A 15,661-nucleotide genomic window follows, 5' to 3' on the forward strand; every position below is an offset into this window, starting at 1 on the left:
TGGTTTATTGGCAACTAGAGCCATAAGGTGGTGGCAGTTTTGTGGGACTCAGTGGTCTGTCACGCTGATTTGCTTAGATAAGCCCGACCAGCTGGCTGTTTTTTTGCTGGCTTGCTCTGTGTCTTTCCTCCATGACTTTCATTTCTTCGCCACACCTGAGATTCTGACTGTGGCATCTGGCTCTCACCCTCCCTATGTGCTGTGAGCCATTGCAGTAAAATACTATGTTCCTCTCCATCAAATGAGGAGAGCCAGCTAGCCATTTATCTAAGTGTGAAATAGCCTGAGGAAAGCACTGCTCTATGAAAGCGCAGAGGAGCGCTGGGGTATCAAGGCCTGAAGGACTTAAATTGGATTCGACACAGCCCCGAACACACAAACTCACTCCTTTTTGACCCTCCTTGTTTGAGATTTCATAACGGATTTATTTTTTTGTGCTGCTATAAAACAAATGAAAAATAAAGTCATTAGTCTTTCTATTTCTTACATGCTTCAATCATGCAGGAGTTTGTTATTAGAAAGCAGCACATGGTTTTCCCACCAGGTAAGCAGGTAAGACTGCATGACTCTGAAACAAATAGAAGCCGTATTGAAGTACGTAAAAAATAGTTTATTTCACTAATGAAGCCAAGACTATTGGAGATGATGTGATGCAAGTCTTTAGTCTAAACAAAGTGAAGTTTATTAATGAGACCATATATCTCAGTGAAGGCTTATTAAAGAGTAAATGTTTGTTTTGCATTTATTTTGTCTTTCATAAATCTTCTATTTCTCATAATAACAACTCATAAAAATGTCCCCTTGTTTATGTTTCTTGCTCACTATTAATACAAAAGCAACCATTTTCATGGGTGGATCACACATGACACATTTCTTTTGGATACTCTACAAACATAAACGTTTAGTATTCAAGAGAAAGAGAAAGCTTTCTATTTGTTTTACTAAATTGAAATGTTCGCGTGCATCACAAATATCTTATCAAATTTGTCCAGTTTTGAAAAAAGATTATCAGAAAGAGCACATTTGCATATATAACTTATCAGCTCTCCCCTGCATGCACAAGCGCATATTAAGTTTCCAGACTGGAGCATGAAATAGGTCACAGTATTGTGTTTTTGTATTATTTTATACAACACAGACCCTTGATTTTGTCCCCAAGACAAAGGTTTAACCTTTTAAATATCAAGTTATTAAACTTGGATTTTGGGGGATTAGGTTTGTTTTGGTTGATTGGCTTTCCATATGGAAAAGGGCAGATTCACAACATCGGGTCTGGGTGAGGTCTCGGTCTCTGCAGGAAGACGGGACAATCACTGTCACTTCGTAATAATTGCTATGACAGGATAAATCATGCTGCCAAGTCCAATAAGGCAATGTCTGGCTCATGAGCAGTCGCTTACATGACAAGATGGGGTTTGAAGCATCTATGCAGCAAATACATGCTGTGAATACTTCCATGCACTTCTGAAACCATGATGATGTGTACAACCCTCGTGCACATTACACAGACGGAGTCTATATTCATAAACATTATAAGTTTTGAGCGTAGCTGTATTTTAGACAAAAAAAGTGAAGTGGCAATCTGGGACATCTTTCCAATATGTTTGGAAATAGCCTCTCTAAATCATTTTTTTTTCTTTTTTTTATGCAGCTATCCAGACAATCAGTCCCAGAGTGAGCAAAATGAAATGCTGCTGAAACAGTTTTCAGTCCTTTTAAAATTCCCTGTTTTACTTTCCCTTGACACTTGGTAACACATATTACGCCATACTGCACCATATGTCAAGCGAGTGCCCCCTTGCTGAGTGAGAGCACTGCAAACGAAATGCACCTGGCCATAATCAAGCCCAACAAAAACTATCATTTCAAATGTACAAGGGAGACACAATAGATTTTAGATGGTTTTCATTTGCATGTGAATCCTTGAACACTGAATAACATTTAAAAGAATTACAAGCAGAATTGCTAAAAAGAAAAAAAAGATTAAAAAAACTTTAACAGCACTTTTTATTGTATTGGGGAAAAAAGAACAAATACATGACCACAACACGTACTCGCTGAGTGTTATTAATATGTCAAGCTTACAGGGCACTCGTGGTGTTATTACAGCAGACTGAAGGAACATACCAAAGAAAAAAAATGCACCACATAGTTTTTAGCCACTGCTGCAGTGCACAGGTGCTCATAGGGGACTCATTACCCATTCCTCACATACAGGTACAAATTTGGCAGCGGTTCCAGACTTTTGAAAAATGATGACGCATGATGACACCCACGTTTACTTCCTGACTACATGTGCTTTCCTGACTCATCCCCATTTTCTACAACCAGCCAATCCTCTGCCTTCTGCTTCCACTGGCACGTGCATGCCCAGCATCCACGAGTGGTCTTGGCACAAGTGTTTTCAGGCATGTTAGTGAATTTAAATTTCTTCTGAATGTGTGGATGTATAGCCTTATGTTGAAATCTTGTCAGTTTTAAAAGTTAACATCACTCCGAGGTGATGCAGCACCCAAAGGCTGACATGTGAAATTTCCAAATGTTGCAGCAATATGTTTATAGATTATCTGGTGATAAATTATAGTGGTAGGAGGTAATGCGTGATTAATGGGAGAAAACACTCCAGCTGCTGAATGTGAGTAAAGTCTGCCTGAAGGCAACAAAATGTATTTTGTATAGTTCATTTTTCCTCATGATCTGTTTCTGTTGTCAGTATTTGTATTTGTCTCTGGGTTCACAGACCAGCTGCACTGTGTTTAATTTGAGCGTGGAAAACATTCTTGTTTTTGAATACAAGGAAGACTGGAATGTAGATAATGTTTTATTTAAATGCAAGAATAAAGGTAGTTCAGTTAGATTTATAATGACACTTTATTCCATAGACAACAACCAGATAACTGCAATATTACATGTACAGTGTTACAGAGAGCCATCCATAAATCATAAATTCTTGTTTTTAACATTAAATCACAAGAAATGTCACTTTAAGACCAGAATACATTTTTTATAATTCTCATAAATAACAAAATAAAGAAGAGAGAGTTTCATGGCAGCACATGTACAGCTCAAGGACGGTAATGACTCAGTTCTAGGTGCACTCGGAGCCAGATGTTGCATCTTGCACATGTTAAATGTACCTTGCTGAGCTTCAGGATGGATAGTGTAATGTTTTTCTTCATTTGAATGGAATTAGAGTATCATCATCTTATTGTTGCTGCACACATGCAGTTAGAAAACGTAAAGGTGAAAGATGTTTCACCTCGCTATTTTTTTTTCGAGTTGTTCAGGCAAGAGTCAATTTAAAATTGCAGGATAGGTTATTGGTCTTGGCGAATGGTGTGCTCTCCAGAGAGGCTCTCTAGTTATTACTGAATCAATGGATCCTTGATTTTTTAGCAGAAGTAGATCAAAGCAGGCTTCTTGTTTGTAGCAGCAACCTTTAGTTTTGTGGACTGAAACCATTTCACCTACAGTTAGCTGGTTAAAGTAAGCTAAAGAATATTGAAAACAGGGTCTTAAATATGAACTTTACTGCTACATATATGATCAAATATCTACTGAGCTTCTAGTGCTTGAATTCTGAGACCAGCCTGAGTCTTTTTAGCTCTATAAGTGGGTTGAGGCTTTTAAGTTGGTAGCAGATTACAAATGTTGTGCTATTTTAGGTAATATTAGTTTGGTTTGCTTCCTCTTATGTTTCTTTTTTCCAAGCCTGTTTGTCTTCCTCTGATTGCTCCTGTAAAATCATTGCAACAATTACTTCATACAAACACAAACAAATGTATGAAAGACAACTTTCAAATACAACAATGCCATGCATACAGCTTCAGCATTGGAGACATTTAAACAGATTGCCTGGCTCGCTGATATTTAATTATTTGTAACACTAGAGCAAACCTAAACTTTTCTAGCATGTATGCTTTTTCGGCATAACAAATTTTTGTTTTTATACAATGTGCAGAAGGACATCATTCACCCTGAGGAGGTCATTAATCTACGACACAGTTAACAAATGTGGCAAACTCTCAGCTCTCACACTCAGCTACAGCCACTCTTCAAGTTATCTAAACAGGAATTTCTCTAGACTTCAGGTGGAAACATAGTCCGATTAAAACCCTTCCTCCCTTTGTTTGCTGCTACAACTGTTCATTCCTTCTCTTCATTCCTGGCCTGAAACGCTGCACAAAAGGTGACATTTGACTCCTTTGTTTACATGATGTGTTTTGTGAAATGAAACATAATGTTCTCGTTGCCAAATGAAGAACACATTGCGCATGAGATACAACATTTGACAGCTCATGCACCACAGAGCAAATTTTGCTGCTATTTTGAAGCTTGATGGGCTGCGAAGAATCATCTACAGTTTAGTCTTTCACACTGAAGCAGTATGCACACTGTGCCATCCTCGTATAGCACTTTTCATCAAAAACAATTTGCAAAGTTAAACTCTCTGTGTACAACAATTTACATACACAGTATTCTGATTTGCACACATCCCGATTAAAAGCAGATTTAATAAGATATATATATATATATATATATATATATATATATATATATATATATATATATATATATATATATATATATATAGTGTAGGACCACACTGATTTTAATGATTTCACATTCATTAAAAAAAGCGACAGAATACTTACAGTATTTTACATGGCAGATTAATACAATCATTTACTTTTACAGATCCTTAGAAAAAAATACCAGTACATTGAATATCGCGTAGAGCTACTATGAAAAAAGGCGCTCAAGTTTGGCATATGGCACAACACGTAGGCACAAGCAATTCTAGTGATTACAACAGGTGTTACAGTCCCGCTTGGCTAAACCTTTTCAGAGAAGTGACTCCACTTCAACCCATACCTGTTGTAATAGCTGCTTAACTATACACTGGTAAAAGCATACGTCTGCACTATTTGCTGCAACAGCACACACTGAAGGTTGTGCAGGACAGGCTGATGAAAGTTTTTTGCTGGTTTAGAGCATCCACAAGGATGCACTGTGGTAAACAAATAGACATTCGTACATATGTCAGATTTTGCAGAGAAAGTACAATACTGTACTACATCTGTGCTTCATGGTGAAATCGTTACTGAGTGCAGTGCAACTCACAACTCATCTTCTTGAAGTGGCCAAAGTTTGAACGGCACTACGTAGATCACTCAACGGAAAATTCTGCTAATCAGGTGTAAAAGTGAAAAGATGCTGATCTGATATAGAAGCAGTGTGAGGCGCTGTAATTAGCTATGAAAGACATTTTCTCTACGATCATGTCTTCATGCAGTGACAGAGGAAAAGAACCAACGATAAGCAGATCCTGTGCCGCGCAGCAACACGTGATCTGTTCTTTTTAGACATCTGGAAAAAAAGTGGCAGACTGGTGTGAAGCCATATGAGCTTGACAAATACAATTAACTCATTTATTTTTTACACTATAATGAATTAGTTAATACGAGAGACTTTGATGAATGGGGCAGCTCTGTACAAAGCAGAAAGAACAAAACAAGACACATATACGTATCGGTGGCTTGTGAAAGTGGCTTTTATAGTTCTGTCAGTATATTTTTATGTTTACCACACATATTGAATCTGCGTAGTCCATACAATACTAATGTAACACAAATAGTTTTACCTCTCAACTTAGTGCAGAAACTTCAATTCAGACACCCTGATGTGGTAATGACTGGTTTTCTTTGAGTATAACTTGTATGAGTTGAGTATGACTACACGGTGGAGGTCCCCCCTGCAAATGTTAAAAACAGGACCGTTCTTCTATATACATTTGTATGTGAGGTATGTGCATTCCTTTTAATCAGATGTGGTGGTGGGGGGGTTGTTTTGTTTTAAAATAACACAGTGAAGGCTCCTGTACTGTCAACAGTCCACGTTAAAACAAAACCTGCTGCCATTTTAGGTTTCCAGCTACCTCGAGGCCACCTGGGCTGTAAAAAGGGGATTCAGCATTATAGCATTGTTATCTCCTTTGACAAATTTTGTTGCATCTTAGTTGAATATTTTGCAAATCTCCTTTTGGCACAGTGATAGGCTAAAGACGGCTTATTCTCCCATGTGTCTCCTAATCATAGATCCTGAGGTCTATCATTTTTTGGCCCTGCAGGTGTGGAGCTGTTAACAGATTGAATTTAGGGATTGTTTTGGCTTAGACTCACACAGAGCTACATTTGAAGCATGTGCATCCAGTAAAAAAAACATGCCACAAATCCACTTCACAAACAGTCCGGATGTGCTACCCAATCAATGTCACCAATGTGTATAAAAGCTTGCACAGCCATGTAGGTAGGTACACTAGCTGGCAGAGTAGTGGCCTGATGCAGTTACGCATTCTGGCTAAAATGTTCTGTGCTGTTGTGTCTTAGCCGTGTCCTGAATGGTTGTGTGAATGTGGCTTATGTGTACGTGGATAATCACAGCCCCGTGGTGACCTGGGTGACTTCTGAGTTGAGATCGTCATTGGGAACACTGCCACAACAGCGAGAGTCCACTGACGACCCCTCCAAGGCTAGTCATACCTGCAGAGAAGGAAAGGATGTTTATCTTATTACACACTTTGTGAACCCATGGCCATGAGTTCACTAGAAATTCTTGGATAACTTTGAGGTTTGGCGATAAATTCATTATTGCTTTGTTGCTGAGAGTTTGATACTGCTTTCATCTTTGTAAAGCAAACATGACTGTTTCATTTAATGGTAGGTCCGGACATAGACACAAATTAAATGTAAACAAGAAGCACTGCAGTGAAGTGCAAGAAGTGCAGTCAGAGCTCAGCTAGCTAAATATTATGGAAACAAATTTACTTTTGTGGAAATGTTGTACATGCTTTCAAAAAGTGCATTGTACTTTGTTGTTATTAATGTGTTTAATAAAGAACCAAAAAAAAAAAAGAATTATAAGAATTATAACAAATACATTTGAACCGAAAATGGCATATTTTTGAGTAAGGACTTGATCCTAATAGGTCCATCTGATAGGAGGATAAACTGAGATAGATGAAGAATCTTAACAAAGTGTACCCTACCATTGTAATTTCGAGACCCTTCAGTAGTCATATTAGTAGCAGTTATACACGTCAGAGTGGGAGCATAGAGGGCTGGGCTGGAACTGGGTTTAAAAGCCCACCAGTGAGAGGAGCATAATAAAAAACAGGTGAACTCAATCAGACGTTAATGAAGATAGTGAGAGAACAATGGGGGGAAATAAAAGCACCAAACGCCACATGAGAACGTATTCTTCAAAATGTCTCACACGAAATGAACAGAAAACACTGAGAGGGGGAACGCAAAAGGCACAGGAATAAAGGAAGGGAAGACATAAAACAAGGAGCTGCAATAGAAACCAGGTATTTTCAAATGTCATTTCCTCTAACTACATAATGCTGTGTTCAATTTGAGACAACACTGTGCTGTTGAAATTCGCCCTGTTATGCAGTAGACATAGTTCACAGTATGAAATGATGCTACAGCCTTAGCTTAAGTTAGCCTAATGCTACAAGCAGGAATAGACGTTTTTAACTTGGTTCTGTTCAAAATTAAGACTTGAGCCTCCCCTCATTTTTTACGGAAAAGAGAACTGGGTGAAGCAAATTTATTGAAAAAAGGTTTAACATACGCGGAAACACAGTATTTAAGGCAAAACAGTGTGTTTAGGAAAAGAAAATGAAGCTATCACCAGTTAGATGCTTTGTGGTTTTACAAAATCTGACAGTACTTTTATACATTCATAAAACCATCAGTTTGACAAAATCCCCCACTGGGTGAAATAAGCCTCAAACCATGGCAGAGCCTTCACCATGTTTATGCTTTGATTTTCACACTGCAGCCAGTGAGAAATGACTCTTTCCCTCTCTTAAGAAAGGCTTCTCTATTGCCACCCTTCTATAGAGACCTTTACTGATGAGGCTACAGTGAATGGGCAGATGCATTTCTCAGGTCCTGTGTCACGTCTTTGCTAGATTTTTTTTTTTTTTTGTTTCCGAAGAACATGACTTTAACATGTTCATCTCCTTTTGTCCAGTTTCCTCAATTTTTTAAGGACACACCATACATGCAATAGCATTTTGAGAATCACCTTCTTGGTGAAAAACCAGAGCTATTTTCTGACTATCAAACTGTGCCATCTTCCTTTTGAAACTCGCTGCTAATGACAAAGTGCCTAAAGATACTATTTAAAAGGTTGTCTATGACTTGTATTCATGGCACTAGTTTGTCCTTTGAGTTAGGTGTCTTTCTAATGCTCAAGTGGTTCATAGGTCAGTGTTAACAAGCTTACCAAAAAAAACCCCACCAACACTAACAAATAAACCGCCTTGGAAATTGTCAGGCATAAGAGCTGGACTGAAAAGCAGCATATCCAGAGAAAATCTAAGAAAGACCTTAAAAACAAACAGGAGAACTGTTGTTAATAAAAATGTCAAGAAAGTCTATGAGCAAGATATGAAAAAATGAAGGCAGGCTCAAGACTTCTGCACAGTACTGCATGTCAGTTTAGATTGCACATACTTTTGAGGGGGCACAGTGACTTTCATTATCTCTGCTTCTGGCAACAAAAATTATGCAAGCCAAGCTTACCAACTGTGCCACCAACTGTACAGATATTTGGAAGCTGTTGATGTTCTCCTCTAACATTGAAACACAGAGCGAAAGACTCTTCCACTAAATGCTCCTACCTAACTACTCCTTTAAAAACATTCAAGTAATACAGACACTGGTGACCTGTTGATTGGACCTTTCTCCTGTGTTTGCGCTGATGTGTTCACGCTGTGGGATCTTGCGGCTACTGGCTCCAGTCCTGGATGAATTCTGTATCTCCAACACTGAAGGACTTGGGGTGCAGAACTCACGGAAACAACGCTTGAAGTTCTCATCCAGGTAGCCATAAAGGATGGGGTTCAGACTACTGCAGGAGACAAAAAACAGGATCAAAGCTTATAACAAGCACAAAAATCAGCCTAAAGCTAAATTCAACTTTACTATATAATGTGGTTTCCTGATAACATTCTCCTATTATCCCGTCCTACACCATTTTCCTTTTAAATGAATAATTCTAAAAACAATTATCCAGAATTTTGACGAAAAACAAAAACGGTGCATATTTTTCTCTGCTAGGCACCTGTTTGTGTAGCCGAGAGCGATGCAGAAATGCCAGGTGATAGTCTGGAAAGTGGAGTTGGGGATGGTGATCAGAGCTGAGATGATGACAAAGATGTGGATAGGAGTCCAGCAGACAATGAAGACGGCAACCACTACGAGGACCATGCGGGTGATTCGACGCAGATTCCTGTCCTTCTCCTGTGTGTGAAAAAGTTAGGCAGATTAGTGATGGGTATAAGACTGGTGAAAAGATGAAGAAAAAAAAAAACTGGAGAAGGCAGGATGGCAGGGAAAGATAAATAATAACGAAAGAATGACAGAGCAGAGAGGCTAGTGTGTGAAAAGGATGGAGATTAGAGAATGTAATCCTGAAAGGGAGGATGAGAGAGTAAGAGGAGAGAATTAAGAGCTATAGGCAGTAACAAATCCTGTGTACAAGAATGTTTACTCTTCCTTTTATTTCTGCTTTAGGATGTTTTCATTATGCAACAACTCAAATACTTAGTGAAAGGTTACTGTCGTGCATTCCAGTGTGGTGTTACCTTACCATTTATCTCCCCCCTTTGACTAAAAAAAGACAACTAGCTTTGAGGCATTTTGGTCATTAGACTCTTGTGCTGAAAAAATTGTGATTTGCCTTTGTATGTTTATGTTTTTCATTAAATCGTTATTCATTCACAGTAAGCTGATGCTTTTTAAAACATGGCAGCAGAATTTTCATCCTACCCATATTCATGCTAGTGAGCACTAAGAGGTTAATTAAAACTAAGCCGCAACCTCAGGCTTAAGTTGATTTTCCCTAATTACTTGGACTTGAGAGCGATGAGAGCACCATATTTCCAAGCATGCTCTGGGCAGGTTGCTATTGTGCCTCATTATTCTGAAAAATAAAATCAATTAGGTTTATACCCAAGGTTTAATAATTTTAGAAAATGCACAATTTGCATCTAATTAAATCCCCTTGACAAAATGCAAAAAAAAAAAAAGTAATTATATATGCAATTTTGGGGCTTTTGAAAGAAAATGCATTTTTCCAACCTGGGAGCCCGACAGCATTCGCACGCTCTTTAGCCGCAGGATCATGAGGCCATAGCAGACAGTGATGATGAGGACGGGCATGATGAAGGCAAAGATGAACACACAGATCTTGAGCAGGGTGTCCCAGTACCAGGCAGGGTGGGGGAAATTCAGCTTGCAGTCCACTATGCCTGTGTCTGTGCAGGTTGAGAAGACACAGGATAGAGTCATCATAAACATTCATCATATGCATGTGTATGTATTTAACAAACTCTATTTTTGCTTACTGCCTATTTTTTTTTTTTTTTTTTTTTTTAATCATCATTGAAAACTATTTTAAAAATTACTGATTAGAAAATGAACTGTGGAAATTACTTTCATAAGAGTCCAAATTTTCCATTATTCACTTTATGAAAAGGGGTTGATTATAATCACTTTCAGTTGCAATATTTTATTATTGGACTCTAATGGTTAGATTGCAGTTCAAAATAACACCTATTATACTAAATAAACCCAGGCTGGGTCTTGGTGCAGCTCCACAGTTAATCAGCTGCCTAAAATATGGTGTTTTACGACCCCCACCCCCCTCACATTAAGGTAGCTTTCTTCTAATTGGCTTTCTCTTGTAAACAGAAACGTTGAACAGAAGGTGTGCTCGCAGACAGAGCAGCATGCTCGAAACGACCATATAAAGAATCTCCACTTTCACTGACATCATACAGAGCCAAGAGCAGCCTGAACTTTTGGGCTTGTAGGGCTTACGTATATAACCTGACCTCAGTATTTGAAACTTTGGGTATGTATACTATGAGCTCTATAGTCTCAGCATACACATACATAAGATAGGATATAAACAGATCCACAACCAAAGAAGAAGCAATATCCCACATTAGAGAATGCTGTGGCTCATTTAGTTGTGTGTGTGTGTGTGTGTGTGTGTGTGTGTGTGTGTGTGTGTGTGTGTGTGTGTGTGTGTGTGTGTGTGTGTACACAAAGACAGCAATGTCTCCCTGAAGCTGCTCGAGAAAAACCTTTCCACTGAAAACTGTTATGTCAAGGTAAAGCAATCACACCTTGCCTTGCCTTGCCCCCACAGCTTTGCAGTAAATCTCCTTTTACTCTCTCTTCTTAAACAGATTGAAAGAATGCTTGAGTTTCATTTCTATTCAGTTACCGTCTTTACCACTGCATTTGCTCCTGGATATGCTTCCTTTTTTCCTTGCAAGCAGCTTTTTGGCTGTGAAGACAGCTGTATTTGACAGCAGCCAGAACTAGTTATTTGTGCAGTTACACAATAAATATTGTAACTTCTCTTCATTTACATGTGCTGGAGTGTGTAACTGCTTTTTCAATCAAAAATGAAGAGACTGAACTGAATGAGTTCATTATTGTTTTGTAGTTTTTGTGCCATTGTTAAAATGCTGTTTGTAAAAAGAAAAATTGCATAGGGTGTGTGTACATTTTACCACATAACATTATTTAATATTTAATTCCAAATTTGGGTAACTCCTAACAACTTGACTAGTTTACTAAACGTATGATGAATTTTGAGGTGTAAAATACAGCGAAAGGAAAAAAAATGGCCACATATACTTGCAAGGGTTCATTTTGACTTCCCATTGAAAAACTAACAGCTTACTTACAAGGGATCACCACAGCGTTTTGGCTTTGGAAGATTTTTATGCTGGGTGCCTTTCCTGACACAACACTCAAGGGGTTTGTGTCTCCTCTCAGGATCAAGCCAGAGATCGTTTGCTTATTAGGGAAATGTGTAAACCACTACAATACACTTATGGAAATTAATGAGATAGCATACTTGACAATAACAGTACACTTGATTGCCTCGCGACACATGTTGTTTACACACTTCTTGATGTGAGGACTTCCGTATCATGAGCAAGAGTGAGCTAACAGGCAAACATATGGGGGGCTGGAGTTAGATAAGTGGTGAATAATTATTAGACAGAAGAATGGGGTAGGGGTAGAGTATTGAGCCAAGATAGAGTGAGGCAAAGTAGATGTGTGCAGAAGTGGACAAGTTGATAGCTGTGCAGATCAGTGAAGGAACCTTAATTGAACCGAGCAAAGAATCCAGATTGTGGCAAACTGAGCTGAGCAAGTAACTAGAGAGAGCAAGGGAGCAGAGAATGTAAATTGGACAGGTTTCAGCAGAGCTGAGGAAGTGAAGGGCTGCAGATAGGATGGAGTTTGAAGGGATGAAGGCGGCTGCAGGTGGAGTAGAAGTGGGTGGTGTGACAAACTTCCACTCTTCTACTTTTAGAATATGAAATTTGCTGCAAAGTGTTCCTTATTTTGTTGTCACTGTGGCCAACTGTGTGGTGAATTTTGGAATTTAGACAAAGGCTGGATCAGTACGCGCTGGCCAGCAATCTGTTCTTTATTTTGGCGCACCCAACATCACTTTATTGTCGAAAATTCATTTTTAAATTTGTAATTTAATGTTCTTCTTCTAAAATAAGTAAGTTGTTTAAGTGTGTTGTTTTTTTTATTGGTGGATTCTAGAGCTTTTTTTCCCCCCCCTTTTGCCAGTTCCAAACATGGATAAATGGGAGGTTTGTACCATCAACTTTGCTAAATCAAATATGCAGATTCATCTGCTGTGGCAACCGCTTGGGAAATAAGGGAGCAGCTGAAAGTAAAGCTAATGCAATAATCTAAGTAATTTGTAAAACTGAATCTCTACCGTTTATTTTGCCACATCTTATTTATAAACATGGATGAAAACAGACTACTTCTTCAAGAAATTAAATGACCTTTGCTATTTGCACGAGGGATCACAAAAACGGTTTTAGGGTCAAGGATGCTTTTAGCGGAGCTTTTTCATTTAGCTTTAAAGTTGTCCAAAAAGCAGCACATCATCATACCTAAGGGGCAGAACAAGCTGATTGCAAATGAATCCAAAAATGACATAATTGTCTGCAGAGAGAACTAGCTGTTTTAAAATTTACTCACTAGATGCTAGCATTTCTTGGGATAATGTTTTACTCACTGTCTATGCAGCAAAACTTTAATCATCAAGATTATTGTGATGAGGTCAGGCTGCTAAAACAATATGTTGTGTATTTACTTCCGTTACAATTTCCCCATTCATGCTAAAATTGAAGCGCTGCAAATCAGGATCAGCATTAGTGGTACATGTGTTCATACTTAAAGTGACGGTAGTGGAGGCCATGAACATGACAGGCAACCCAATTGCAGAGGAAAGAATCCAGTTGCAGACATTGACAATCTTGGCATTGCGTGGCGTCCTGAAGTCCAGTGCTTTGACGGGGTGGCACACAGCGACGTAGCGGTCAATGCTCATGGTGGTGAGTGTGAAGATAGAGGTGAACATGTTGTAGTAGTCGATGGACATCACCATCTTGCACAAGACGTCCCCAAAAGGCCAGGTCCCCATTAGGTAGTTAACACTCTGGAACGGTAGTGTGCTCGTCACCAAGGCGTCAGCCAGAGCAAGGTTGAAGATGTAGATGTTGGTGGCTGTCTTCATTTTGGTGTATCTGCACAGAAGACACATACTGGATATGTAAAAGGTCACACATGTTGCATTCTTATGGGGGTTTTTTGTATTTATTTGATCCCTTTTTAGCTGTTCTGAGTGTCTTTATAGGTTTCTTGTCTTTTCATTTGCAGTAGAGAACATGACCAAGAACCTCTGATCCACTACTGAGGTTTGACTCTGCAGCAACAGTCACTTCAAACAGTGGCTCTAAACCATTAGCTCGGTGAGCCTTTGGGCTCAGCAAGTCTGTTCAGTAATTACAACTTGACATTTTAAACACAAACAGAATTTTTCTCATTTTGTGAAATGAAAACAAAAACATATGTGAAATTCCCAAAACTGACAAAGGCCCTTAGGACAAGATTTTTTTTTTCAGTCTTTACTTAGAAAGAACACTACTTCAATTAGTGTAAGAATAAAGAAAGAAAGCATCAGAAGGATACACATAAATAAAATGCAAAATTTACAGATGGAACCACACAGGCGTGACCATTTGCTAAATATACCCAGCTTGCATTGTTTCCTTGTGATGCAAGAATACTATATGATCTAGGCAAAGTATCTTGAAATGATTTCTGAATAATTCAGGCCTCTTTTGTGAGCTACTAGCCCATTTTGTGATAGAAAACATTCAGCTCCATTTATTGAAAAGATTACCAGATATTACAGAATACAAATTAGCCATAAAATGTAATCCAAAAATATTTAAAGAAATGTATAATTAAAAAATTCCAGTTTCTTACAGGCAGATAGGAAAAATAGTTTCTTGTATGTTCCATATTATATTCATAGAGTGTAGAAATAATGATAACAGAGGGCCGTTCTACTCAGTAGAAAGGTCAAGTGAACAATATTGACTAAAAAGACATTGCTGAAATAAACCTTTCCCGTAGGCAGCAGTAGCTTTTCTGTGATCTGAATGAAGAGTGATCAAAGCATTTCAAGGATGGTCCTTGTAATAGTATTTCACAAAAATGTCCCTTCAGCCAGTATGGTGGAAAATCGAGCAGAGAGGGGTAGTTCAAAGAGAATGGAAAATGGTGGAGTGTTTATAGAAAACAGAAGAAAGTGTGGATCCATTTCCACAGAATGAAGAGGCCTGAAAACAACTGACTGAAATGGCTCCACTGTTTACAGCTCTTGTCAGCAAAGACATATTCTGTGTTTATCGCTTCCTATCGTTGCGATGAGCCGAGGTTAAGGCTGGATCCCATCAAAAAGATCTAAAATCACATATCTTTTATCTCATAACCTCAGCACGCAAGACCCAAATGAATTATTAAAAACCCTGTTATATTTGTCATCCTTTCTAGATGACATCTGGTTTTCATGGTAAAATTATAATGAAATTATATAAAATTCATGGGTGAAAATACTGTGAAAAATTCAGCTCCAACCTGCAACTTCAGACCATGTTTAAGGCTTTAAAGAGTGAAGCCTGGCATATTTAATCACGCTGCTTTAGTCTCTCATAATGTTAAACGTTAGAGGGTTCCCATGTCGCTATGCCTGCGAGGTATTACAGAGTTCAATAGAGTGGTATTAGACAGTAAAGAGGTAATTGACTCAAATAATGACGCTATAATGAAGCTGTCTAGGAGTTAGATTTTCCCTGTGAAATACACTTTAGTTCTTGTCACTCCTCAATTTTACTATTCCAGCTTATTATTATTATTATTATTATTATTATTATTATTATTATTATTATTATCATCTTCATTTAGATAACAGATGATTCAGATGACTCCTAATGGTGGTTTAATCTATTTTTAATTGTTCATTATTATTCTTATTAGATAAACCAGCAGCATTACCGTAAAGGCTAGACACAGGGGGAAACAGCTTACCCGTTCATGTAATCTGTTCAACAAAAGAATAAAACTAGAGCTCAACTGATATTGGTGCTGTTTAAAAGAATAGTCTTGTTTTATTGTCACAACAAGATTACGAATCTCCCGACTCTTCTTAGATCAGCTGGTGGTTTTTGCGCCCAGGGAAGCTG

The 15,661-nt window shown here is 38.3% G+C and overlaps 1 protein-coding gene across 3 annotated transcripts in view; it reads right to left on the reverse strand.

The window, feature by feature from the left end:
- Positions 1-2,852: 2,852 nt before the first annotated feature.
- oprm1 (opioid receptor, mu 1) overlaps positions 2,853-15,661 on the reverse strand; it is a 45,519-nt gene continuing 32,710 nt past the window's right edge. The window contains exons 2-6 of one of the 3 annotated variants that reach the window (XM_084948131.1): positions 13,305-13,657; positions 10,158-10,333; positions 9,139-9,317; positions 8,755-8,925; positions 2,853-6,542 (exon numbers count right to left, since the gene is read on the reverse strand). In XM_084948131.1, coding sequence (XP_084804257.1) covers positions 6,533-6,542; positions 8,755-8,925; positions 9,139-9,317; positions 10,158-10,333; positions 13,305-13,657 — 889 coding nt within the window. In that variant the 3' untranslated portion in view covers positions 2,853-6,532. Of the gene's footprint in view, positions 8,926-9,138; positions 9,318-10,157; positions 10,334-13,304; positions 13,658-15,661 lie in introns of all 3 variants that reach the window. The other 2 variants (XM_084948130.1, XM_084948129.1) reach the window with 2 other exon arrangements.

The sequence above is a fragment of the Perissodus microlepis genome, chromosome 13 (assembly GCF_051167445.1).
Source record: "Perissodus microlepis isolate ML-2025 ecotype Zambia chromosome 13, ASM5116744v1, whole genome shotgun sequence".
Taxonomy (NCBI): domain Eukaryota; kingdom Metazoa; phylum Chordata; class Actinopteri; order Cichliformes; family Cichlidae; genus Perissodus; species Perissodus microlepis.